The sequence below is a fragment of the Nymphaea colorata genome, chromosome 1 (genome assembly GCF_008831285.2).
Source record: "Nymphaea colorata isolate Beijing-Zhang1983 chromosome 1, ASM883128v2, whole genome shotgun sequence".
Classification (NCBI taxonomy): domain Eukaryota; kingdom Viridiplantae; phylum Streptophyta; class Magnoliopsida; order Nymphaeales; family Nymphaeaceae; genus Nymphaea; species Nymphaea colorata.
In genome coordinates, this window is record NC_045138.2 from 18950790 (window position 1) to 18978298 (window position 27509).

A 27509-nucleotide genomic window follows, 5' to 3' on the forward strand; every position below is an offset into this window, starting at 1 on the left:
ATTTAATTTATCAATAACTTAATTATTCAATAATATGCAATACACTGGCCTATAAATGATGTGCTCACTTCAAATGCAAATTCATAAAGTGCATCCAATCTATTAACATCCCTATTAGGAAGGGCCTTAACTTTTTTTAGGGAAAAAAAAAACATGCAGAAAAACATGAGCTTCCATTGGCTCCTCTGATTGCATACAAGTCCTTTCATGTGAAGCCCCTCAAAGACACTTAAACACAGGTTTTGGAAATGGTGAATAGAGTCATCGGTACCTACTCATTAATGTCATATGATACATTATGATGATGGTTAAGGGACAAAGAAGTGTAAAATAATACTATATGATCAAAATGGTCATCACCTTTTCCTCTCAACTATGCATCATGAGGGATTGAACATCTAGTTGATAACTTGATTTGGAACGTCATTCGCAACCAAATAATGTCTAAAAACATGCCAAATATCCACAAAAAAATGTACACAACAAAATACGACTGGATCCAAATGAACACCGGGCCGATCCACGCACAACTCGCTTCCACTTCAGGTCACATCCTCAACCCGGGCCAAGCTCATTGCCTTTCTCATGTTTTAAACAAATCCAGTAAAAAAAAATGAATACACTCTGAAGTGGCCATGGTATATCAGTTTTCATCAGTGACGTAGCCACATTGTGGTTGGTGTGGGCTGTTGCCCACACTAGCCTCTTAAAAGTTTTTTATGTTGAAATAGAAATTTTAAATATTTATTGTTATATGTATGTAAATAAGAGCCCCACTGAATTTGAGTTTGTTTAAACAACAAGTGCCCCTCCATATAAATCATACAATTATTTACATCGATCGGGGGCTTAGGATCCCGTCGCTCCAGTTAGGGCCCATTTAGGGTAGGCATTGCATGCACGGGGCCACGCAAAGTTAGTACGATATGACGAGTGCAGTACTTAGATTTGTTAGTTTTGGTTAAGCTTTACTTTTTTTTTTTTATTTATGGCTGGGGATGTCAACAGACCAATTTAGACAGGATCCAAACTAGCGGCTCCAATTTTTTAACCGTAAGAAACTTGTACTGGTGATACGAATTTGGTGTGGCACTGCACGTACGTTGGAGTCATAGCAATGTGATGTTGAGACACTATAATGCCATCTTTGATGGGCTGGTGGGGGCAGTGGCCCACCCAACGAACAAATAGTGGCACTAATTATCCAAACCCCATACATTTGGGTTCTCAAAAGAAAACCCCAATTTTATGTGGGGCAAGCTACATTTTTCAAAATATTACAAGTAGTATATTTTTATTTTTCAAAGTTTTTTTTTTCTTTTTATGGGGTGAGGGGTAGGTCTGTAGGTAAGCCTGGGCACGGCACTGGGCCGGGCCACCACCGGGTACCTTACTTGGCCCGATTCGAACCTGAAAAAACAAAACACGAGGTGACCCGATCCGTTATGGAGTGAGCCAGATAAGCTTAGAGTCTAATAATTAAATTTTTTTTTAATTTTTAATTAATTTATGTATATATATTTACAACATTTTATTACAATTAATTATTTTTATGTATTATTTTATATTTAAAAATATTTTTTTAATACAATCGGGCTTAGATCTTTCGAGTGAGGGCTAAGCCCGAGCCCGAGTTTTAGATGTCGGGAAGGCCTGAGCTCGACTCATTATCTGGCTGGCCAAACCGGGCAGCGTCGGCTCAATGCCCAGGCTTAAGCCCGAGTTTTAGATGTCGGGCAGGCCTGAGCTCGACTCATTATCGGGCTGGCCAAACCGGGCAGGGTCGGCTCAATGCCCAGGCTTAGGTGCATGAAGTTGGTAACATACACAAGGATGTCTAATAACTAAAATGTCTCCGTTAAAATAAAAAAAAGAAAACTTTTAATGGGACAAAAAAGAAAAACAAAGCAGCCAACTAAAACTTCTACCACTAAACGGTTTTGTGGTCCACGAATTGCACAATCATCAATATGATTCATCACAAAAATATTTTTGATTATTAAAAAAAAAACTTTTTGTAAGAAAAAAAAATTAATAAACATTAAGTGATTACCAAAATGTTTCCCTTTTAACGGTTGCGTGCACCTAACGGCACACGCAACTCCGGCGTGGCTTAAAAGACTTTTGAAGTTGAAAAGTACTTACGAGTTAAAATTTACCTTTTAACATGCCAGGCAACCAAGGACAACACCACGTGAAAGCTGGGACAGCGGAACAAGACATGTGATCCAATGACGCCTTCACACTCATTGTACAAAGCAAGTGTAGCATTATTGAGCTAGCAACTGTTTGCATGACAAAAATCTGTGAGACAAACCAATTAAGCTCGTATACCTGGAATAGTTGATCTTATTTATGGTTCGAAATGATGGATAAACAAGCTAGAAGTTATAGATTAGGGTAAGGTTCATGCATGGGCGCAGTTAGAAATTTGTTTTCAGGAAACTCTAAACATATTTTTAACAAATTTTAAATTGGTTGGAGGAAAATGACCCAAGTCTCGTAGGGTTATCTTATATAACTGGACCTAGATTCATGCAAATTCAACCATTAATCTAGGGTTCAGTGAGGCGTATGCCCTCTAGAGCTCTCACCTATCCACTATCTAGTTTGATAGGCCGGTTTTTGTTGGCATTCTCTACAAACTAGTTCTCTGCAAATTCATTTGAGCATTTGCATCTAGGGGGGGAAAAAAAAGAGGATGGGTTTGAGTATTTTAGAAATTTTTAATAAAAAAATATATAATCAAGCGAAATATTTTAATCATTACACAATCGTAGTGCACAAGTGTGCATCCAATGTTTTGTGCTGACCAACGTTGGGATTTCAGCAGGATAAAAGCGCTGCATAGGCTAAGACATCGGAAGGAAACCAACGACCCTAATGAGAGGCAGATGCCCCTTTCATTCCCGTCACCTACGGTATTCCGATGGGCAGGATTTTGTTTTGCAAAATTATTCAGTTTAGTTGCTTATAGGACGCGCCACCACATATCTTTCCATGCCATATGGGGTAGAGAGAGAAACCGAATAAGCTGTTATTGTTTTACTAGGCACCAACACAGTTCTAAACTCTTAGTTCTTTCCCTTATGGAAAAAAGTATATTGACTTCAATCACATTTCAAGTAAGTGTTTACATAATTTTTTTTTTCCCAAAGAAATGAGTAACCCAGTGGACACATCTGAGATCCCCAAATGCTCGGGAGTTCATCTATTCAATCATTTTCCTTCTTTTTATTGCTGGATATCCGGCAAAGCCACGGCACGTGTAGGTCTTTTGTCAAACGACATAATCGGGCGCTGCGTTTGGTTATGTTTTAATTACAACCAATAAAACAAACAACATCCCATTCACATATATATTTCATTGAAAACCAAGTGAAACCATGGAAGCTGCTGCGGGATTATTTAACGATGAAACGGATCTTGCAAAGATGGGATAGAATGGGACGAAAAATTGGAGCTTTTTCCTTGGAAATCAGATTGAATGCCGTAACGATTTTCTTATCCTTTTAGGGCGAAGATTTGCTTCAATCCCTCCTGGGAGTTTGACTGGAGAAAGAGCTGAAATAGAGGCCTTTCTTTGCAGGGGTTGGAGGTCAAAACGTTTTATTGTGCACTCTCTACTTTCTTTCTTATCAAGTCGCACACAAATATACACCCATGAAAAAGAGAGAGAGTCGTTGTATTTTTAATAATGAAGTGTATTTTTTTTTTTTAGATAAGTTGAAACTCTAAGAAGCATCTAGAGTGCTGGCTGCCATCCATCAAGAAGCATAAAATAGAGCAAAACCTTCAATAGAACACTCAAATACTGAATAATGGATTAAAAAAGAACAGGAAGACAAAGCTCATGGGCTTCTCGCTAGAGCATTTGGTCAGCTCATGCAAGATCTAGAGAGTTAACTGGTTTCCTGCACTCGAACAAAGCTTCATAGAGATTTACAGTGTCTATGGCCATAAATGCCATTCGGTGCATTGTTCTGGTGTCCTATAATGGTGTTGCATCCATGATCAAATCCGGAAGGTTGATGTAAGGTTGGCCATGCATGGTTGAATTTCTTCAGAAAGAATACTGAACATGGCCAAATCCCAGACCCTACCCTTCACAACCACGTACCTTTTGAGGATCCCCTCCCTGAGAAATCCACATTTCTCCAATACCCTGATGGATCCCCTATTTTCCAGGATGACCATCGCCTGGATACGCTCTAAACCTGGAAATTCCCGGAAGACGGCTGGAACAGCCAGCCTCACGGCCGAGCTGGCCACGCCCTTTCCCCAGTAGCCGTGGGCGACCTCGTACTTGAGCCGTCCGCAGCACCGGTCGGCGCCCTCGCCGATCGTGATGCAGATGCATCCGACCGGCCGGCCGGCGACGCAGATGGCGCGACACCACTCGTGGGAGATGGCGAAGTCCCGGATGAAGGCCACCGCCTCGTCGCAGGAGGTGTAAGCGTCCCACCGGCTGAACTCCGCCACACGAGGGTCTCCCTTCCACACCATGACGTCGTCGGCGTCCTCGATTTCGAAGGGGCGGAGGGAGATAGATAGCGCCCTGGTGCCTGCCACCTCTGTCATCTTCTTCAATACAGCGCGCGCTGGAGCGAGAGATTCAATGGCAGTCTTATTACTTATAATCGTGTAAGGTGGAACAATGGTATGGTGTGCGCCGTTTTTTGCTGATAAAGCTAAGAAAAGAAAACTTGTACTGAAAACATGAAAGAAATTACATTGAACGATGGGTACAGAATCTTGGCGATTCAAATTTAATCGCTCGATTTTTTAGCCGATTCGATATTAAATCGTCCGATTTTCTATGCACCTTGAATCGAATCGATAGAAGACCGACTCGATCCAAGCCGGCTGATTTATGCCGATTCACACCGACATTGATGACAGGATTTGATGTCTTCCTCGCTAAACTCGTAAAAAATTTCTGTTAAAATCACGGCTTCATATAAAACTCTTCTAAAACTGACAAATAAATTAAAATCATAACCCTTTTTAATAATATCTTCCCCCGTTCACCCAGTTTGTTAAATGCCATTTAGATCTGTCTCTAATTTTTTTTTTTCAATAAAATAAACTCAAGCGTCCACTAATCGGATCCGATCATGAGTTCGGATCACCTGATTACTTGATTTATGGTCCACGATGTATCACTTAGCCTGTAATGCTTGTTGGAACACTCCAAATCATTGAGAGGACACAGTGAGGGTTGGCTAGGGATGTCAAATGATCATATATTCTTAATTATATTCGTTTTTTCGGATATTCACATATTCATATTCAAATTCAAATAAAAAAAGGTCATATCTGAATCTGAATTCTAAATCTGATTTTACAATCCGAATCGATTTTTATATTTATATCCGAATTCAAATTTTGAATCAAATTTCACCAATTTTCAAAATTTAATAGCATTAGATATATGATCTTTGTTTAAAAAAATCCAATCCTAACCCGTGTCTAATCCGATCAGATATTTATGTATATTCGAATCTGATCGGATGTCATTTATTAAATCTGAATTCGATCAAATTTCTTTATCAGATATTAATTTTTTTTTCATATCCGATTCAAATCGGATATATACCAACAATTTTTCGTTAGAGGGGCTGAAGTATAGTTTCAAAATTTTAATAGATGTCAAAATATAATTTTTTAAATTTTTTATATATGACTAACTAAAGATTTTTAAAAATTAGATGTTTTTTTTTTTTGAAATTATGAGGAGAGGCCAAGGCTCCTGCCGGCGCTCCCCTGGCTTCACAACTGAACATAGTGTTCTTGATCAGGCTGGGGTGTGTGTCTACTCATGGTATAATGAGGCGTCTGCAGTGAGCGCACACCACAAACTAATGCAGATCTACATGTTATGAGCAAGGAGGCTTCGGTTCTTTTGAGTGATAGATTGTAATGTCCAATTATAAAACCCTTGGAAGAAAAAGATAAACTGAAACAGCCAAAACTAGTCGCAAAGAACCAGCCAGACTGACCTCATGGATAAATGAAGAATGGGAAAACAAAAACAGTACTTGGACCAAAGAACGTGGTAACGTTATAAGGTCTCAATTAAACAGATCGAGCAAGTTTGAATTGACGTAACATGAAGCCCATTAGGCCGAAAATGCCATGGAGAGTGACAAGAGTCCACAGACCTTGTAATTGGCACCAACCAGTCACTTTGAACAGTACAAAGCACCACATTGCGGTCTCACCTTTATGTTCTTCGATTTGGTCCCCAATAATTAGGGCTCAGTTTGATGTACAAGAAAAATACTGTGCATCAAAGAAATTTTCTATACTGTGCATCAAAGAATTTTTCTCCTGTTCGTATCATTTTCCCCTGCAACATCAAAGACATGAAACTTTACCCTGTGTTTTTCATTGATTTTGGAAAAAATCGGATTCGGATCAGATTTGGATTGTAAAATCGGATCCGAATCCGATTTTTTTCATTGATCCGAATCCGATCCGATATTCATGTATATCCGAATCTGAATCTGAATCCGATCGGATGTCATTTATTAAATCCGAATCCGATCCGATTTCTTAATCGGATATTAAATTTTTATCCATATCCGATTTTTTCGGATCGGATCGATCCGATATCCGATTCAAATCGGATATATTCACATCCCTAGGAATACGGCTTGGGGCATCCCTGGAGGCATGGGCGCACAAGTACTTTCGCACGGAGCATTTCCATCGACCATTGAATTTTATTTCAAAAAAATTGCAAGACTAAATGATATGATAATTTCTTCAATGAAAGCTAGGAATGTTGCTCGCTCTCGCAACTGTAACTTAAGTCCACTTATTTATAATCGCGTGGAGTAAACATACTTTAGAAGTTGAAAGTACTTACGAGTTAAAATGTAGCTTTAAATATGCCAAGCAACTCGTTGGACAGCACCATGTGAAAGCTCGGACAACAGACCAGGACATCGGGTGTGACATTTGATTGGAATGTGTCAAAGAGGAGAGAGAGTTATTGCACGGCTGTGTGCTTGTATTCTTGGTTCACTTTTACTAGTACGTGCCATGCACATGAGCCTATGACAATATAAAAGTGTATATATATTTAAACCAAAAAAGTAGTTAAGGTGATAATAAAGTAGTTCAATACGTATCATGGTAAAAACATGGCAGCACTATTATGGAGCCGTTTGGAAAAACTCCTTGCCTTTTACAATTTTCTAGACCAATCCTTTCCTCATCGTTGAGCAAGGTAAATTGGTCCTAGATGTTATCTATCCTCTTTAACAGAAACGAATGTTGAGCTTGTAAGCATTTGATAAAAGCAAAGCAAACGAAATGAAAGATTTTAGTTTCCAAGGGGGTTGGCACAACAACGGGAGGAGGGTTAGTAGATGGTTGGTTCCTATTTCAAATTCTTGTGGCATTAACTTTTTGTGTCCCTGAAAGGAGGTCATTGACATGCAAGCTGAAGCATGGTGGGGCCGGCATTTCGAGACACTCAAAATAGGTCATGTACCATAAGGGGTTTGGTGGAAAATTTGAATTTTACCATAATCCAAGTTCTAAATTTACACTTGAATCAAAATTTTAAGTATAAACTGAATCTGAACCACATTGCAGCTTTCAAAATATAGGGACATTGGATATAGGATATTTTATTTAAAATTAAATATAGTCCAAGTCTCACTCCAAACAAATATTTATGTAAATCCAAATATGGTCAGGTGCAATTTCTTAAATCTAAACCCGATTTGATTTTTGTTCCATATTCGACTTTTTTTACATGGCTTAATTGGATATTGATTCAAATAAAATTTTATTGATATCTTTAGCCCCCAAAAAAGACTATTTTTAATGAAATGAAAAGAGAACTTTTCAAGCAAAATGGCCGGTGTACCTTGTTTCAGTTTATGCATTATGATAAAAAATGAATATATTTGCATGGTTTCATGAAAAGACGATTAACACAATTTTTAAAACTTTGTTGATTACTTTTACAAAAGCACAACAATCTCATTTTCAAATTATTTTGAATAGTTTACTGTGAAAACTTGTTACTCTCATGTTTAATTTCTTGTTACTAATTAACCCTAGTCTTGCTTATTTGGACTGTTTTAGATCACTATATGTATTAGGAAGGGGCGTTCCCGTATTCAGAAATAAATAACCATTTTACAATTAATCCATTAACTGGGCGCTTAATTTGAATCAGATTTCAGTCGGATTCGGTTTTGGTTTGCACTTGGATTTGATTGTTCGTTTTCAGCAACCTTAGTAATGGGATCTAAAGTTGGGTGAACATCTGATCAACACCTGAACTGACTTCAAGTAGGTTTTGTGGGGACTTAGAAGATTTTGACTCTTATTTCAAGAAGCATGGTGCAACCTTAGATATTATCTCCAAATCTAACAGTTAAGTGCTCCAGGTGACCAGATCATGGTTTTTAGAGCAAGAACATGAAACCTGTTTTTTAATATGCATTCCACGAACATTTATTGTGCTCACACAGTGTTTTACCGATCGTCAAACACCTTCAATGGGCAACCAGTCTTTCATAAACATGTATTAAGTAACTTTGAAATATTGGTGGAATATTTTATTAAACACACAAGACAAGGAGAGGTTAAAAACTCATTTATGTTTTGAAAATTTTCGTTTAGTTACCATTTAAACTTGTTTGGTGCCTTTATTAATGAGTTATAAAACCATCAATTTAGACTGCATAAAACATACATAGGCTGAAATTAAAGAGGGAAGTAAGCCAACTAGTTTGCCTATGAGAGAAAGACTTAATGCCCATGAGAATCGAATTGATGACAAATTTTTTACTCTGGACCCATCATAGTTTGAAAGAGACGTACGCCTCATGCCAAAAAAATGCGCTTCGAGACATTTTTTTTGAAAAACGCTTCGAAGCACAAGGGTGAAGTGCAAGTGTCCATAAAGCATATGCCTCACCTGGTTGAGGCATAGGCTTCAACCTAAGGTACATTCACTCTTATGTAAGGCATACACCTTAAGGACGAAGCCATTTTTGATAGTTTAAAATAAAAAATTAACAAAAAAAAAACTAAAAACTTATACTATTATGGTGAACCAATTGGTATTGTATCATTTTCCCCTTTTTCTTCCATTGCAAAGCATAGAATTGTTGTTGCTGGTGGTGGAGTCACCACCGAAATCAACTTTGCCACTACTACTGGAAGGTCCCTTTCTTAATATATATATATAAGCACTTGGCAACTACTGGCCAACGGTTGTTGTAAATTGATTTCCAATTTGTCGGATCTCTTTCTTCGTCGTCCGGTAGCAATAAGAGCTCAGCTCACCCAGCTACTTAGACGCTGGACTCAATTCTTTTTTACAATTTACCACTTTTTAAAATTGGTATGATCGAGAGCACTTCATGGTTTTCAAGGTAAGGACTCTTTACAACCAAGTTTAGCAATTGAGGTAGCAATTGTTAAATCCTGTTGACGATACGAGATATAAACTAATTAGATGAACATAGTGAAAACACATGGTATGCATTAGGGTTCGAGATGACGATCGATGACTAAATGGTTTGACATATGAATATAAAAAGCAGATAAATTTAAGACCACTATGATTTAAAAACTGTTACATACTTTATGACTTTTACGTATTTAAACTGACTAAGTTTGATCGTATGGAGAACAGACGGGACCCATCTAGGCGTGATCTCCACTCCACTTCCCGCCTTGATCAGCTTCGCCGGGCTTTCCTCCGCCTGCCATCCCCTGCTTTCTGCACAAGGAAGCTGCTACCAACAAGGTATAAAGAAGAGCTCCCCACCCGTTCGAGGCTCCAATTCTAGTTCACATTACCGGTATGGACGTGGAGGGAGAAGGGGCTGGAGGCGGAGAACCAATCTCGATTTCTCTTCGCCCTCTGCAACTCACGGACGTGGACGACGTCCTGCAGTGGACGACAGACCCACAAGCCTCGGAGTTCTGCTTGTGGGATACCCACACCTGCCGGGAGGACGCTGTGGCCTTCATCCGTGATTTCGCCATCCCCCACCCCTGGTGCCGTGCCATCTGCGCCAACGGCCGGCCGATCGGGAGCATCTCGGTCTCGATCGCCGCCGGGGGCGCCGAACGGTGCCGGGGCGAGATAGGGTACGTGCTCTCCCCTGGGTACTGGGGTAAGGGCATCACGACGTCGGTCGTCAGGTCAGTGGCGCCGGCCGCGTTCCGGGAGCTCCCGGGTTTGGAGCGGATCCAGGGTCTGGTGGCTTCCGAGAACATCGCGTCGCAGAGGGTTTTGGAGAAATGTGGATTTCAGAAGGAGGGGTTGCTGAGAAAATACATGTTCTTGAAGGGCAGAGTCAGAGATATCGTCGTGTTCAGCATCCTGAGGGAGGATGTCTTGGCCGGAGAACTTAATACGGATAGGGGAATCGTCCAGACCCGCTTCATAGTTGGGGACGTGCCATGTTTCAAATAATTACTATTAATTACACTACTTTTTACAACGTCGTCTTTCGTTTGTGATTGGGTGATTGTGTGGATCTGTCTCCTTATTTTTTTTCCATCTTTTTTTATTTTGTTTTACTATACATTGTAATTATATATTTTGTTTTTTGCTTATGTTTTGCAGTTATTATTTAAGAAACTTTTTGTTCTCAAATTTTGGAGTTAATTCTCATTTTATCATCTCACTTTCTTTCTCTCTCTCTTCTCACTTTCTTTCTCTCTCTCTCTTACTTAAGGGGCAGTCACTGAATCACAAATTTTTTATTGAATGAAACTAATACATAGTAACCAAGTCTTTGGATCTTGGAAAACCTTATACACCAATATGTAAATGAAAAAAATATCTGCTGCGAGACTTGTCGTCCTTACTGCTAAACGGGTTTGAATTCGAATCAAAGATAAGATAGATCCAAATCCATCGGCATCCCTAACTCGTAAAACATACTTACGATGCTATCCCAAGCTAAAAGCAAGTTTACAATGCAAATGAAATAAAACGCACCATGAAATAGGAAATTTTAGAACTTCTAGGCGCGGCAATGTTATTTTGCTGAAAGTTACGTGTCATCTCTGACTTTGAGGCCACGGAATCCAACAGGACGCTTCTGCGCCTCGGCGTGCCATCGCATCTGGTTGCTTTCGACGCAAGGAAAGCCGCCAACGGTCAAAAAAACCCATACTGGTCCACGGTCTCCGTCCCTCCCTCTCTCCCTCACTCAATATATAATTCTGATCCTCTCGTTTTCTCTGTAAATCAGACCCAGGTCTCTGCGAATCATCATCACCATCACTCTCCCATCTCCCTGTCGACAGTAAGAGATGGAAGCCGAAGACGGTGAAGAAGGGTTCACGATTTCTCTCCGTCCGTTGGAACTGACGGACGCCGACGACGTGATGGGGTGGGCAACCGACGCCAGAGTGGCGCGGTTCTGCCGGTGGGAGCCCTACGCCTCCCGGGACGACGCCGTGGCCTTCATCCGCGACTTCGCCATTCCCCACTCGTGGTGCCAAGCCATCTGCGTCGCCGGCCGTCCGGTGGGCTCCATCTCCGTGGAGGTCGGCGAGGGCAGCAGCGCCTGCCGCGGGGAGATCGGGTACGTGCTGGCCCACCAGTACTGGGGCAAGGGCATCGCCACTGCGGCGGTGAGGATGGCGGTCCAACAGGGCTTCGCCGCTTTCCCGGCTCTGCGTCGGATCGAGGGGCTGGTCGATTCCGAGAACTTCGGGTCCCAGAGGGTCTTAGAGAAGTGCGGATTCATCAGGGAGGGGGTTTTGAGAAAATATATGCTTTTGAAGGGCCAGGTCAGGGATATGGTCATTTTCAGTATCCTCTTGGAGGATATCATGCATGAATAAACCGAACAGATCGGGTATGATCAGTGCCGAGACCCGATTCAAACTCGCAGTGGTCATGGTCAACACTTGTGAAGTTCGATTAGGAACTGGATCCGACTTTGATCTTAATAAAAGCTCCGACCTTAGTTAAAAATGATTGTTTCTGCAGATTTCTCTCATGGGTATACTGCCAAATCCAGATTGTTTGGATCTTCTCGGTTCAGGTAATATATGTCAGTTACTTTGGAACTCAAAGTGAGTTCACGATGGCAACAATGTAATGTAAGAAAGTGGTTAAGAAATGAAACTTTTTCAAGTCTTTGTGCTTTGCGTTCAACATGAGTATTATATCCATTGGACCCAGATGAATTTTAACATCATGTTTGTGGTTTTCATTTTCATTTAAAGAAGAAAATATATGAATCAACTGATACAAGCTCAAACGAATCGAGCTCGAGCTTGGGCTCTGTCTATCTAATTGAGCTCGATCATAGCAATATGCGACTCAAGCCGAGTTCAAGTTTCGCTCGCTCATTGTACATTCCTACTAACAAGACAGATTTGATCTAATGGTCTATCAAGATTGAAGTTGTTAAGAAGAGCAACACAACCCCTTACAAAGAAGGGAAAATGCCACAAAGATAGTTCAATCCTTGGCATGCCGGATCTACTTACCCGGTTCATGTTTATATGTGCGCCGAGCCCAGCTTAAATTTAAAACTTCAACAAATTAGTTTTGGGTTTCAAAGTCATGGATTTAAAAACTTAAATGCGTCTCAAATCCATGGATCATTTCCCGCCAGCTTGAGATCCATAAACTTTGGAAAAGCCAGTCCAGTCCGTCCATATTGAAAGGTGCTTCAGGCCCGGCTGAAAGAAACGTCTCTTACAGTTTGCCATTAGATTGAGGCACCGCTGTACGTCTGCGGCTACGTGACTGTGTCGCCTCGTCTTTCTTCTCCCTTCTTGCCTGCTCTTGTTTTTGCGGTTTGTTTTTGTATCTAGGAGACCTCTTGTCCCCAAGAAACAAGAAAACAAATAGATGCGCATTAGAAAGCTTTTATATCATAGGCGTAATAAATATACAAAGGGAAATGCAGGGGATGCATGAGTTTGTTAAGAAACAGAGACAGTAGAGACAGTCAAACAGAAGAAGCAACTGATAAAAAAAAAATCAAATCCATAATAAGTGTTTATTTTTCTCCAGAGATGTTGACGGCTCAAATTCAAGTCCCATCAAGCTTTTTACTGGATTCAATTTAATCAGACTTCATATAGTTGGGTTTAGACTTCATTAATCCATAATTGAATCAGTTTTCAAAATCAGATATGATCTGATTAAACTAGCATAACATCCGGCATTCATTCAAATGACTATTTGATTTCAGTTAGATGTCAGAGTCGGATTCAAATTTAATAATAAACAATCTGATTAACAATCAGATCTGAAGTTTTTTACCAAATTCCGCTAAACAGATTAATTATATCGAATCCATTTGCATCCCCATTTTTATCACCAATCCACTTATATGTTTGTTTTCGATGTTGTTGTATTAAGCCATGTTTAATTGTAATGAGAAACTTTTGGTTAGACAAACATGAAGCGTGTTAAGGATCAAACTTCGTATTGGCAAAGCCGTTGGTGGAATCCTTTACTGTTCTTCTACCATAGACGATTATAAGACCGCTATCTTAGCGCCTTAAGGGGCATAGCGTAGCTGGTCGAGGTAAGGGCCTGTATTAAGGCAGGTCTCTAGTTTGATTCCCGTGAGCGTTATGTTCCTGTGTCTTAAGGCGGTAGAGCACAACACCCACGCTAAATGGTGTACCGTTGCTATCGCTGACACCGACGCAGCTCAAAACCCCAGAAGCAAGGGCCTTCGAGCCTGAAAGTGAGTTTCATATCCCTTGCTCACCCAAGACCCGTATCTTGGCACGTGAACCACACCTCTCTTCCTCTCTTTCTCCTGATCCTCCAAGAGAATGGCAGGAGAGGAAGGCACGGGAGAACTTTCCATCTCCTTCCGGCCTTTGGAAGTGGAGGACGCCGACGACGTCATGGCGTGGAAGGGGGACCCTCGAGTGGCGCAGTTCTGCCGGTGGGATACTTACACCTGCCGCGACGAGGCGGTGGCATTCATCCAGAACTTCGCCGTCCACCACGAGTGGTGCCGCGCCATCTGCGTCGCCGGCCGGCCGGTCGGCTGCATCTCCGTCACGATCGGCAAGGATGAAGCCCGGTGCCGTGGGCTGCTGAAGTACGAGCTCGCCCACCGCTGCTGGGGAAAGGGCGTGGCCACCTCCGCCGTGAGGCTAGCTGTCCCGGCCGTCTTCAGGGAGTTTCTACGTCTGGAACGGATCGAGGCGATGGTCATCCCTGAAAATAAAGGCTCCATGAGGGTTTTGGAGAAATGCGGATTCCTTAGAGAGGTGATCCTCAGAAAATACGAGGTTGGGGAAGGCAGGCTTTGGGATGTGGCCCTCTTTAGGTATTCTTTCTGAAGAAATATGACCAACGTTGCATAAAACTTTTGTATATGATCTTGGATCAAGGACCATTATAAGTATCGACGGATAATAACATATATTGAAGTTTTGAAGAATTGAAGGTAAGGAATATATAGCCATGCCGTGAAGGAGAAATGGCCATGTTAATGCAAAAAAATTAATGTTTCATGTGCTCATAGAGATGCATTGTAAAGCCAAGAGGTGATTAATTCGGAACTCCAAGCGGTTAATATAAACTTGATTCCAGCTCGACTTGTTGATAAGCCAAACCTGATTTAGAGCCCAAATGCAAGCTTGAATTGCTAAATGAATCAAGTTTGAGTTGCAACAACTTGACTGGTTTAAGCTTGTCTCGACTCAGCCATATAATGGATTGGCATGTACAGCTGAGTCGAGCACGATCTGGACTTACACTTTATAAATGGGTCCATTAAAAGTCGAGTAAGCTCGTTTTTGTACGTCTTTTCTTTTGAAACCCTAATCTCTCTCTCTCTCTCTCTCTCTCTCTGAGATATATATAGAGAGAGAGAAGAAAATAATATTAACATATAAGTCTAACAACAATTTGAACCTAAAAAAGAGATTACATCTAAAAATCAGCTCTTAATTCTTATAATAAGTTGGAGGTACTACCATTTCCCCATAGGTTATGGGAAAGTAACCAGACATCATACAAAATGGAGGATGTCTCTTGGAGTTCCAAATGACCCACTAATAAGTAAACAACAAAATCCTCCAAATGGTACGCCATTTTTTTTTGTTTCTCACTCTAATTGGTTCATGGATCAGGTCCCAAATTGTAGTTATGTTTGTGACTTCAATATGAGGTATAGACTAGATAAGTGCATAAAGACCTTGAGACACTCGACAAAACCACACCAAGTGAGTGATAGTTTCCTTGGCACAACAACATGAAGGACACCTGATCGCAAGGTGAAAACCAGATCTTTTGAGGTTATTTTGAGTTTGAATGTGGTCCAACATAATAAGCCATGCAAGAGTTTTGGATCGTTGAGTAGGACTCCCAACCCAAAGGAGATTATGAGGAAACCAATCGACACCAGGAGGTTACTATATGCACGATGTACAGAGAAATGTCCTTCGTTATCTCGTGCACACGAAGAAAATGCTTTATGAATCCGCCTTCGAATTGCACTTAATGAATGTAAATATCCATGATCTCATCAAATGAGATGACCTTCATCTATTCGGGAGAGAAGATAAACTATGCAAATTGTATTTGTGTCGCAAGGCCATCACAAAAATTGAATTGGAGTCTTGAATAAATGCTCACCACTTTAGAATGAAAGAAATATTTCTTTTCCTAATATCCGGGATTCCTAAACCTTCATGGGCATAAGGTTGAGTAACATATTCCCAAGCCACACATATTTTTTCTTCTCCAAGTTTGCCCAAAGAGAGAGAGAGAGAGAGAGATGTCTTCAAAGCAAGGTACAGCACCGGTAATCGGTGGCAGCTATCCAATAATTTATTATTAATTTATTCGTTGGTGTTTTATTAATCGGGAGCATAATCTCCCAGCAGCATGCATGGCATTCCGGTTTGCGCTTCCAGACAAACTTGATTTCTTCTTACAAGAATATGGTACCTTATGGCTGTTTTTCTATCACTTATATCACCAAGCTTTTTCGGAATTGAGAAAAAGTAGGATTTAAGATTGGAGGAGGGAGGGCACCAGTTTAAATTCAGGGTTGCCAAATCTTAGTTATTGATTAAATTAATGGGATGTCAACCACCTAGACTTATTAGGACAACTCCATGAAAAGGCTTATGCAACACAATGGCAAAATTTGAGATTGGGCGTTGAGTTTGAGTTTTCAAGTTCAGTCCTTCCACATTTTCCCCATGCAATCTGCTCTCTACCTTGTTGTGAAGAAATTTTTGAGCCCCACAACTGTTCATGCAATTTCAATAATTAATGATGAGTTTGTGGACAAGTTTACAAAAACACTCAACAAAAAACATATTCGAAGTTTGAATGTTTTTTAATTTTAATAATTGCCCTTCTCTGGGGATATACATGGTTCAAATTCAAGTTCAATCTAGTTTTTACTGATTTCAATTTGATTAGACTCTATTTGACCGGTGTCCGCTCCTTACCAATGTACCCTTGAAATTCCATGTTTCTTTTTTTTTTGTTCCTACAAAAGTTTCTTTTTTTTGTTAATTATGAGTGTTTTTAGATATTATTAAAATGATGCATGAAATTATATACATAGACAATAAAAAATAAACATTCTCCCATTATAAAAAAAAAAAAAGAGAAAAACTGCCAACATCTAATTTCGTGTTGGTGGTAGCTCTGGGTAGTAGCTGCACAACCCACCAAACCATTGTTCCACCTTTTCCTGCCATTAAATATCTCAGCTCTCTTTCTCTCTCTCGTTGTATCCAAGAGAATGGCAGAGGAGGAAGGCACCGGAGGGCTCTCCATCTCCCTCCGCCCCTTCGAAATCGAGGACGCCGACGATGTCATGGCGTGGAAGGGAGACCCTCGCGTGGCGGCATTCTGCCGGTGGGGCACTTACACCACCCTTGACGAGGCGATTGCCTTCATCCAGGACTTCGCCATCCCCCACGAGTGGTGTCGCGCCATCTGCGTCGCCGGCCGGCCGGTCGGCTGCATCTCCGTTACGATCGGCAAGGATGAAGCCCGGTGCCGTGGGCTGCTGAAGTACGAGCTCGCCCACCGCTGCTGGGGGAAGGGCGTGGCCACCTCCGCCGTGAGGCTTGCACTGCCGGCCGTCTTCAGGGAGTTACCAGGTCTGGAGCGGATCGAGGCGATGGTCGCCCTTGAAAATAAAGGGTCCATGAGGGTTTTGGAGAAATGTGGATTCCTTAGAGAGGTGATCCTCAGGAAATATGTGATTGGGAAAGGCAGGCTTTGGGATGTGGCCCTCTTTAGTATTCTCTCTGAAGAAATATGACCAATGTTACATGAAACTTTTGTATTTGATCTTGAATCAAAGACCATAATACAAGCGAGTGCCTTTTGGATCTCCATGCTGGAGAAGGGAGTCCCTTTTGGAAGTATCTGCATTAAACTCTACACAATTGGTTAAATTTTAACACCTTATTCAGATCTAACTTTTTAAGTCAAAGTTGGATCTGACTGGCAGAAAATCTGGCCATTTGAACCTTTACTTGAACTCAGCTAGATAGGATCAGAATAATGCCTTATTCAAATTCAACTATGAAGCCAAAAAAACTAGTGAAAGTCCATTTAATGATCATATCTAAGTTCTTTTTTTTTAGCATATGACATTAAACATATTCAAGTATCAATTCATGTATAATCCTCTAGCATCCTAAACTATGCTAATTACCAAAGTCCGCAATGCTCCGTGAACATCGTAGACAAGGAGACAATAAGGTGGCAATAGCCTCTCTACCAAGAGAGAGAGTTATATATGTCATTTCGTGTATATGACTGAATCCTATTATCAATATGCATATTTATTTTTATCTCCAAATATTGCATATGCATGCATGTAACATAACAAATATGTATGAAATAATAAATAAATATGATATAATGTTTATGAGATAACAAAAGCTTCATGTGATAACGAGATACCAGACAGTCGAGTGTATGAGTGAATGTTAAACAGAAGTATTAGATAATGTTTATAAGATAACAAAAGATTTATAAGATAATGAGATAACAGGCGGATGCATGAGATAACGCTAAACATAAGTATGACATAACGTTTAAAGTACAAATGTATGAGATATAAAGATAAAAGATAAGTACGAGCTAATGTTTATAAGACAATAAAATATTTATAAGATATTGGTATGAACAAGGTAGTTTTTTTTTTCTGCTTAAATAAAAATAAGTATATTGGTCATAGAACTTTTTTTTTGCAGTTTTTTTTTTCTACAAAAAGTTTTTTTATTAATTATAAACATTTTTTTGAAGATCCATTATTTCTTATTTCGTGTGGCTGACGTCTGAAAAAAAAAACCGGAAGTGTGGCCGGCGTCAAATTTCGTGTTCCACTACCCACCAAACCTTTGTTCACGCCATTAAATTTCTCAGTCTGTCTTTCTCTTGCTCGCCGTATCCAAGAGGATGGCAGAGGAGGAAGGCACCGGAGATCTCTCATTCTCCCTCCGCCCCTTCAAAATCGAAGACGCCGACGACGTCATGGCGTGGAAGGGAGACCCTCGCGTGGCGGCATTCTGCCGGTGGGACGCTTACACCACCCGCGACGAGGCGGTTGCCTTCATCCAGGACTTCGCCATCCCTCACGAATGGTGTCGCGCCATCTGCGTCGCCGGCCGGCCGGTCGGATGCGTCTCCGTCACGATCGGTAAGGATCATGCCCGGTGCCGTGGGCTGCTCAAGTATGAGCTCGCCCACGTCTGCGGGGGAAAGGGCGTGGCCACCTCCGCCATGAGGCTGGCTGTTCCGGCCGTCTTTCGGGAATTTCTGGGTCTGGAGGGTGTCGAGGCGATGGTCAACACGGAAAATAAGCGATCGATCTGATAAAAAACATAAGGTAGAAGCAACAATAGAAACAGGAACAACAGATTTACGTGGTTCGGCACTCTCGCCTACGTCCACGGAGGAAGAAGAAGACTGCTATTTTATTTTTCTTTCCATTGTTACAATCCAAGAGAGAAAGAGGGTTTTTATACATGATGAGTGAGACCATAACCAAGAAAGCGGTTATCGAATCTTTTTCAAAATATAGAGAAGATTTCTTTCCTTCTCTCTTGATTATCCACAATCACATTGTAACAGCAGAATATAGTTGATTTGGTGTGTTGGGCAACACCAATCTTCTTCCACAAATCTCGCAACAATCTCCCCCTCAAGTTGGAGGACAGATATCTATCTGTCCCAACTTGTTTACAATGCTTTGATGCTTTTCACGTGCTAGGCTCTTGGTGAAAATATCAGCCAACTGATTTTCACTTTTAACATGACAAGTTTTGATAGTTCCATCTTGAATCTTCTCTCTAATGAAGTGACAGTCAATTTCAATGTGTTTGGTTCTTTCGCGAAAGACCGGATTTGCCCCAATATAGATGGCAGCCATATTGTCACATATAAGCTTTATAGAGTCTCGCACGTCAATATTCATATCCTTCAGAAGCGCTTTTATCCACACCAGTTCACATGTACATCCAGCCATAGCTCTGTATTCTGCTTCAGCACTTGATCGAGCAACTACAGTTTGTTTTTTGCTTCTCCAAGTTACAAGCTTTCCTCCAACGAAGGTGCAAAAACCAGAAGTAGATCTTCGGTCGTTTGGATCCCCTGTCCAATCTGCATCAGTATAACCCACAACATCTAGTGGCAGAGAATGCATAAACAGACTGATGAGACTTACAGCATAAGATATGTCTGGTCTTGTAACAGTTAAATATATGAGTTTACCGACGAGTTTCTGAAAGCTTTGAATATTCTCGACGACTTCTCCTTCATCTTTCTTTAATTTACAATTGACTTCAAGGGGTGTCTCTGCTGGTTTCACACCCAAGCATCCTGTTTCTTTCAATAGATCTAACGTATACTTCCTTTGGCAAAGGAAGACTCCTTTGTTTGAGTGTGCAACTTCAATTCCTAAAAAGAATCTTAGTATCCCCAAATCTTTGATTTCAAAGAGCTGATTAAGATAGTATTTGACGCGTGGCATAAAATCAATATCATCACCTGTCATTATTATATCGTCCACATAGACCAGGAGAATACATATTTTAAAGTTTCTCAAAGACGTAAACATAGTATGATCAGCACTGCTTCTTTTGAAACCCATTTTTGCAAGCGCATCACTAAGACGAGAGAACCAAGCTCGCGGTGACTGCTTCAAACCATATAGAGCCTTTTTCAATTTACATACGTACTTGTGCTCATTTTTTATACCTTTTGGAGCCTCCATATAAACTTCTTCATTGAGTTCACCATGAAGAAAAGCATTTTTCACATCAAGTTGATTTAGAGGCCATCTCTTGTTTGCTGCTACTGAGATTAACATTCGGACAGAACTCATCTTTGCAACAGGAGCAAAGGTTTCAGTATAGTCAATACCTTCAGTTTGAGTGAATCCTTTGGCGACCAGGCGAGCTTTGTAGCGTTCTACACTTCCATCGCTGTTGTATTTTATTCGATAAACCCACTTGCATCCAACCAGCTTCTTGCCATCAGGTAGAGGAACTAAATCCCATGTTTGATTTTTTTTCAATGCCGCAAGTTCTTCTTCCATTGCATTATGCCACTTTGGATCAGATTTTGCCTCCTCATAAGTTTTTGATTCGTTTGGGAGTAGGTATTTAGGATATAGGATTTATAGTGAATGGGCAGATTTTCGAATGACAAGTATTGGTCTATGGAATGGTTTTTGTTTGTTGTAAGATAGGTATAATAATCACTAAATTTTGTTGGTGGTCTGGTAGGACGAGTGGATTGTCTAATGGAATTTTCTGGTTGGTTTGAATTGGGATTTGGTTCGATGGAAAGAGTGGGAGGATTGAAGCTGGTGTCGGGTTCTTGAGGTGAAAGTGGAGACACATCATTTGAAATGATTTTGTCTACTTCAAAATGGGGTTCAACCATAGGCAATACGGGCTGCTTGCTAGCACTAGGAGCTTCATAGCTGATTTTCACTATTGGCAATGTGGGCTGCTTGGTCGGATTAGCAACATTCATCTCCCCCTGTCTTTGATAATCAAAGAAGGATTCCTGTTCAAAAAATTTCACATCACGAGATATAAATAATCTTCTAGTGACTGGATCATAACATTTATATCTTTTCTTTCTACTGGAATAACCGAGGAAAATACTTTTGACAGCACGTTTTTCAAATTTGTTCCTAAAGTTTTCCTGTCTATGAACATAGCATTTACATCCAAAAACTTTAAGATGCTTTATAGAAACTTTTCTGTTGAAAAGAAGTTCTATAGGAACTTGATTTTCAATACTGGAACTTGGTGCTCTGTTGATAATATAACAGGCCGTAGCAATTGCATCATTCCAAAAACGAAAAGGAACATGCATGTGAGTCATAAGAGATCGAGCAACATTCAGTAATTGTCTATTCTTTCGTTCTGCCACTCCATTTTGTTGTAGAGTACCTACACAAGAATATTGAGGTTGTATTCCTTCCCCTTTTAAAAAGGTTTCAAGAGCATCATTCACATATTCTCCACCATTGTCAGAGCGAAGTTTTTTTATCTTTACTCCATATTGAGTATGTACCATCTTGAAAAATTCTTTGAAAGCACTAAAAACTTCACTCTTATACTTAAGAAAGAACAACCATGTCATGCGTGTCTTGTCATCAATAAAAGAAACATAATATCTAAATCCAGAATATGACACTTCTGGGGCTGGTCCCCAAACATCGGAATGAACTAAATCAAAGATGTCATTTGATTTTTCAGTAGAAGACTGAAAAGGTAATCTTGTGGATTTAGAAAATTCACAAGCATCACATGATTTATTTTCAACTGTAAGATTTGGAATAAGACGAGTTAAACTTTGATTAGAGATGTGACCAAGTCTGGCGTGCCAGGTCCAGTAGTGAGAACGTCGATCTTGCTGATCATTCACAATGAGGTTGCAACAATTTTCGTCCATCACGTATAGCCCATTCTGCTCATGCCCTCTACCAATCTCCTGGTTCGTCACACAATCCTGAAATATCACATCCTTTGAGGAAAAAACAACCAAACAGTTATGAGACTTGGTTAATTTGCTTACCGACATGAGATTAGCTGACAGTTTGAGAATATATAAAACTTGAGATTTCTGCCCTTTCTTAAAGAATGTAGTTTCACCATATCCTTCAGCAATAATGGGTGATCCATCGGCTGTAAAAACTGATCTTTGTTTTGTTTTGTCAAGATTAATAATTTTTCTTAAGTCGCTAGACATATGATCGGTAGCCCCTGTGTCAATAACCCATGCAGAACGATTTAAAGTAGCAGTCAAAGCAAAGTTGTTACCTTCTGAATTGCTGATAGGCTGAGATGATACTAGATTGGTCTTTGCAAACTTTTGAAAAAATTTCTCAAGGTCGTCCTTGGTGACAAAGTTCGCTAAATCAGAATTGGTGGAATACGCCGGTTTTGTGGAGGAGGTAGCTTTGTCTCTTGTTGGTCTTCCGACTAGCTCCCAACATCTTTCACGAGTATGACCAGTCCGCTTGCAGTGGGTACATCTAAATTTATTTCTCCCTTTCTGATAGCTGAAGTTAGCATTGGAGGGTTTGTTGGCATTCGAAAGTTTTTGATCCCCTTTGACAAAATCGGCCTGAGCGACGCATGCCGTTTGTTCACGGCTTTCTTCAGAAATTTCAATTTTGGAATTCATAACTTGCCTTCGTGCAGCCTCCCTTTGTATCATTTGACAAACATTGTTGAAGTTGGGCAGCGGAGTGGTATTGAGGATTTGACTCCTAATACCTTCATAATCGGCTCCTAAACCTGCCAAAAATTTGAAGATTTTGTCTTCCTCAAACCGGGTTTTGTATGTGTCAAGATCAGTCGTAGCAGGCCTATATTGCAGAAGTTCATCAAATCGGCTTTTGAGTTCTCCTATGTAGAGATTCAGTGATTTGTCACCCTTCATAAGATTGGCAATCTCGACCTGAATTTGATAGACTCGTGCGAGGTTATTCTGTTTGAAAAAAGTTGTTTTAACTCATCCCAAATTTCCTTTGCAGTTTCTTGATACATAAATAGATTTGAAATAGAGGGTTCCATGGAGTTAATAAGCCACGACATCACCATATCATTTTCAGATTGCCAATCATCAAATTTAGGATCTGATCTATTAGGAGGACTGATCTTCCCATTTATGTATCCAACCTTGGATCGACCGCTTAAAAATAGTCGAGCTGCCTTAGCCCAACTTAAGTAGTTGGTGCCATTCAATAGCATATTGGTGATTTTCAGAGGTTGGCTGCTTTGCTCGTTGCTATTGAGATGTCTAAAACTTTCTGTAGTTTCTTGCTGGTTATTTGCCATTGAATAAGAGAATACCAGACAATTCACAAAATAACAGAATATAGCAAGGAAGCTAGTGAAAGATGCTACTCAAAGCTGCTACTCGATCATTCAAAAACTCGTTTCAGAATGTGCATAATCAATCATGCTCTCAAGGAACAGGGGAGAGGAGGATGTCACCCGATAACGAAGAACCTCAATAATGGATTCAGAAAACCTTGATCGACCTCAATAATGGATTCAGAAAACCTTGATCGCCAATGAAGACCTTTTGATTCTTTTTCCTGGTCCTCAACCACAGCTCCCGACAACCAAATTAACTCAAAAGTAGAGAGACGACAAAAAATTTGAGAGTGCCCTTGCATCCCAATTCGTGAATAGAAATTGGGGAAAGGGAAGAGTAGTTGCAGACAGTTTTTCCAGCGAGAGACATCTCTTCAAAAAATCATAACTCCTCAATGGCTGCTTCTAAAAATCTGAAAATTGGTAGGGACGTTCCTCAGAGGTAGACTATTCTAAGGAGCCCTTGTTCGACCCCTGACGTCGCTGGAGCTGACAACGCCGGTCAGTTTTGCAGCAGGCTTCCTGACGGTTTGGGAAAAACAGAGGAGCAGCAGCAACAGGTGTTTCTTAAAAAAATCATAACTCCTTAATGGCTGTGTCAAAAAATCTGAAAATTGGTAGGAACGTTCCTCAGAAGTAGATGATTCGAAGGAGTCCTTGCTCGACCTTTGACGTCGCCGGAGTAGACAACGCCGGCCAATTTTCTGGCAGGTTTCCTGACGGTCGGCACTCTGTTCTGCTACTCCTTCAAACAGCAAGTATCTCCTTGTCAAAAAACAGCTCACAGCCTGTCTCCAAGATTGTCGAAGAAATATGCAGCGGCTTTATATAACCCGCTCTGATACCATGATAAAAAACATAAGGTAGAAGCAACAATAGAAACAGGAACAACAGATTTACGTGGTTCGGCACTCTCGCCTACGTCCACGGAGGAAGAAGAAGACTGCTATTTTATTTTTCTTTCCATTGTTACAATCCAAGAGAGAAAGAGGGTTTTTATACATGATGAGTGAGACGATAACCAAGAAAGCGGTTATCGAATCTTTTTCAAAATATAGAGAAGATTTCTTTCCTTCTCTCTTGATTATCCACAATCACATTGTAACAGCAGAATATAGTTGATTTGGTGTATTGGGCAACACCAATCTTCTTCCACAAATCTCGCAACACGATCAGGGTATTGGAGAAATGTGGATTTCTCAGGGAGGGTATCCTCAGAAGGTACGTGGTTGCAAAGGGCAGGCTCTTGGATTTGGTCATGTTCAGTGTTCTCTCTGAAGAAATTCAACCATGACCAACCTCACATAAACTTCCAGAATTTAATCTTGGTTCCCACACCATTATGGGCAACCCTGCTTGTTGCGGGACCTGAATGGCCTTTTGTTTTTTCTTGTTTCCTTTTTAGAGCAACCGACAATGTATGACATGCCTCGTTCTGGTTGTTTTTCTGTGTAAAATAATCTGTTAATTCACATTTGTGGCATAGACACTGTAAGTTTCTTTGATGCTTTCTACCAGTGCAGGTAACCACTTAACTCTCTGGATCTTTCATGAGCTAACCAAATCTTCTTGGCGGCCATTTGTACTAAAGAGAAGTTTGTAGAATGAGAAGCCCATGAGCTTTGCCTTCCCAGTTCTTTTTTCATCTATTAAAAGGAAGACTACAAATGCCCATGTCAAGGCGTGGTAGGAGAGGATCTAGCTGGGCAGTAGGATGAACTTCTACTCACCCAAAGGAGGAGATTTTTTATTATAGATTTTGCTACGTTGTACGTTTTTTCATCGATGACAGCCATAATCTACATACTTGTGTGATTTCCAGCTTATCTTTAGATTTTAACAGAAGTCATATCGTTTTTCAAGTCCACAATTGGTCTCAAATCAAAGTTAAACTGTTATTTGGCTGAAAATAGTTTTGGAGGCTGGAAATCCGGCGGCCTTCCTGGAGTATTTCATTGCAGAGCATCTTGCTTTCTTGATATTAATTTGGTGGCAACTGGCAAGATTAGGGTAAGAAGATGCTTCCCATATTGAATTCTCATCTGTGTCAAACTTGGCTTCCAACGCAACTAGCCACTTCGTCCACACCACATTGATAATATTACTGATTCCAAGTTGCTCCACTTGAAAATTGAAAGGGCGTCTGCAGCATTTAACGGTGTGGAAACTAGGTCTTATAGGAAACATGGCAAGTATAAAGTGGCTCCCATTATGCCTTTCAACCTCACCCTTACCTTCAATCGCTTTAATTACCAAGTTGGGATCTTCTTCTTGAGTAGACGGGAAAGAATGAACTTCACAAATTTGGGAATCCATGTTGATTTGACGATCCAAATTCCACATGGGTGTCTTTATCTCAACTTCTCATAGAGGCAACATGGATCATGGAGAATTTGTTTAATCGATTTTCTCTGATCAAGTGCTTAGATATTGGACATGGAGAAATTTAGTTTCCCCCTTAATTTTTCAAGTTTTCTTACCATATCTCGCTATAGTTAAATATACAGTCAGGTCGTATGCGTAAGGCAGAATATATAAGAGTAAATTAAAATTTAAGAGTGATTTTAATTTGTTCAACCCTTGTAGAAAATTTTTGGAACACTGTTCGGTCTCCCCAACTAAAAATTTCTGGTTCCGTCCTCGTACAAATTCGTGAAGCTGCTACAGAACACCCCATGGAGTTAAGGTTTGACAAGTGAAATTGACAAAAAATAACAAATAAAAAGCAAGAAACTCGTATATTAGGATGAGTACTCAAGGTGGTTGGTGCAACTGCTTGAGATGGAGACGGTAGGTGACCGGTCTTCATTTCAAGTGTCAACATCCTGTGCTTCAAAAGGAAAGGTCACCAATGCGCAGCAGGGACAACACCTCAAGGAGACGGGAGATTGGGTGAGAACTTCAGCTCTCCATCAGGCCTCAATCTAGGATCCGTGTGTATTGGTAATGATTACAGTTAACTATGGATCCTCACAATTTTTAATGTTAAGTATGGTTGGAAAAAACAAATTGACAACATGTTGGTCCGTTGGAGCCACTTCAGAATATGATTTGGTAGATGACAGGAACTGTTTTTGCATTGGATTCTGGATCTGCGTCGGTTCACATCGAATTTGGTTTGCTAGTTCATGACTTGATATTGGACACCTGGATTCATTTGCTAGTTCATGACTTGATATTGTACACTTGGATTCACCCTTGCCTCCAAGTAGACTCTTGAACAGTTGAAGTATGTCCAGTTAAGAGCAAATTAGCAACTGCAACCAAGTTAATCACAAATCAAACAGACCAAATTATCCGCATAATGTTGGTATCTAACGTACGAACTGCTGTGAAAGTCTCCTCTTGCTAGTTAATTGCCATTTCATACATGCATAGATTGCCGAGAGCCTCCACTACACATGCACAAGCACATGCATGCAGACATTAACATGCGTGCTTATAAGCTCACATTTTCGCATTTCAATGCACACAAAAGATTAAAACAATACAATTTTTTTTAATGAAAATAAGAGCAATTATGCCTTTTCATTCTTGAATTGCAAAATTCACGATGTAATGTGAACTTCATTTTTCAGATTTGAAGAAGCTCATGATCTCACAAATTTTCGGCGCCTTGCAAGCATTTTTCTTACTTGACAGTAGATCATAAGCTATCCCAAGGCCTTTCTGAGTTCCAAGGATGCTTTTCTTTAATAGACTTCGCAGTAGATCATAATCTACACAGTCATACATGGCTGCGTTCTACAGAACGGAAAATGTTGCATCTCAAAAATGCATAACCAGAACAGACAGCAGTCAGCGGAGGTAAAAACCTTCACTCGTGTGTTTATGAAACAAGAACTTCTTGGCAACCCTCTCTAAACAGAAAACGAAAAACTGAACATCTAAAAATTAAGAAATTATCTATCAGAATAAAGCTTTACCACCATTTACACCTCTAATGCATGTCATCCACTTGTTTTTGCACCATATACATGTACTAGAAGAATGTGTTAGCACCATTTACACCTATAATATAAATTTTCAAATTGTCTTTGGATGACATACTGTGTACTTCAGAGCTTTATGCGCGTCACTCTCCTGGCCAGAAATTTCAGCATTTCATGTGTGCCACCTTTTCTTTTCCTTCTCTT

The 27509-nt window shown here is 40.4% G+C and overlaps 6 protein-coding genes across 6 annotated transcripts; 5 read left to right on the forward strand and 1 right to left on the reverse strand.

The window, feature by feature from the left end:
- Positions 1–4014: 4014 nt before the first annotated feature.
- LOC116262426 (uncharacterized) lies at positions 4015–4581 on the reverse strand. Its single transcript, XM_031641827.1, has one exon. The coding sequence runs from the start codon at positions 4579–4581 to the stop codon at positions 4015–4017; it is 567 nt and encodes a 188-aa protein (XP_031497687.1).
- A 5260-nt stretch (positions 4582–9841) lies between these two features.
- Positions 9842–10459, forward strand: LOC116262482 (uncharacterized). The gene has a single exon (XM_031641946.1). The coding sequence runs from the start codon at positions 9842–9844 to the stop codon at positions 10457–10459; it is 618 nt and encodes a 205-aa protein (XP_031497806.1).
- Positions 10460–10786: 327 nt separating this feature from the next.
- Positions 10787–12139, forward strand: LOC116267105 (uncharacterized). The gene has a single exon (XM_031648681.2). It carries the CDS (start codon positions 11308–11310, stop codon positions 11842–11844), a length of 537 nt encoding a protein of 178 aa, XP_031504541.1. The 5' UTR covers positions 10787–11307; the 3' UTR covers positions 11845–12139.
- Positions 12140–13806: 1667 nt separating this feature from the next.
- Positions 13807–14325, forward strand: LOC116262637 (uncharacterized). Its single transcript, XM_031642153.1, has one exon. It carries the CDS (start codon positions 13807–13809, stop codon positions 14323–14325), a length of 519 nt encoding a protein of 172 aa, XP_031498013.1.
- Positions 14326–16751: 2426 nt separating this feature from the next.
- On the forward strand, positions 16752–17279 carry LOC116262728 (uncharacterized). Its single transcript, XM_031642254.1, has one exon. It carries the CDS (start codon positions 16752–16754, stop codon positions 17277–17279), a length of 528 nt encoding a protein of 175 aa, XP_031498114.1.
- A 1148-nt stretch (positions 17280–18427) lies between these two features.
- Positions 18428–24667, forward strand: LOC116262824 (uncharacterized). The gene is made up of 2 exons (XM_031642372.1): positions 18428–18814; positions 24482–24667. Exons 1-2 carry the CDS (start codon positions 18428–18430, stop codon positions 24665–24667), a joined length of 573 nt encoding a protein of 190 aa, XP_031498232.1.
- The last annotated feature ends 2842 nt before the right edge of the window (positions 24668–27509 follow it).

Bases quoted from the DNA above. Each gene is read 5' to 3' on its own strand.
- LOC116262426 (XM_031641827.1), bottom strand. From the start codon at position 4,581: ATGACAGAGGTGGCAGGCACCAGGGCGCTATCTATCTCCCTCCGCCCC.
- LOC116262482 (XM_031641946.1), top strand. From the start codon at position 9,842: ATGGACGTGGAGGGAGAAGGGGCTGGAGGCGGAGAACCAATCTCGATT.
- LOC116267105 (XM_031648681.2), top strand. From the start codon at position 11,308: ATGGAAGCCGAAGACGGTGAAGAAGGGTTCACGATTTCTCTCCGTCCG.
- LOC116262637 (XM_031642153.1), top strand. From the start codon at position 13,807: ATGGCAGGAGAGGAAGGCACGGGAGAACTTTCCATCTCCTTCCGGCCT.
- LOC116262728 (XM_031642254.1), top strand. From the start codon at position 16,752: ATGGCAGAGGAGGAAGGCACCGGAGGGCTCTCCATCTCCCTCCGCCCC.
- LOC116262824 (XM_031642372.1), top strand. From the start codon at position 18,428: ATGGCAGAGGAGGAAGGCACCGGAGATCTCTCATTCTCCCTCCGCCCC. The intron at 18,815-24,481 runs GTCAACACGGAA...ACATTGTAACAG, and splicing joins TGGAGGGTGTCGAGGCGATG to CAGAATATAGTTGATTTGGT.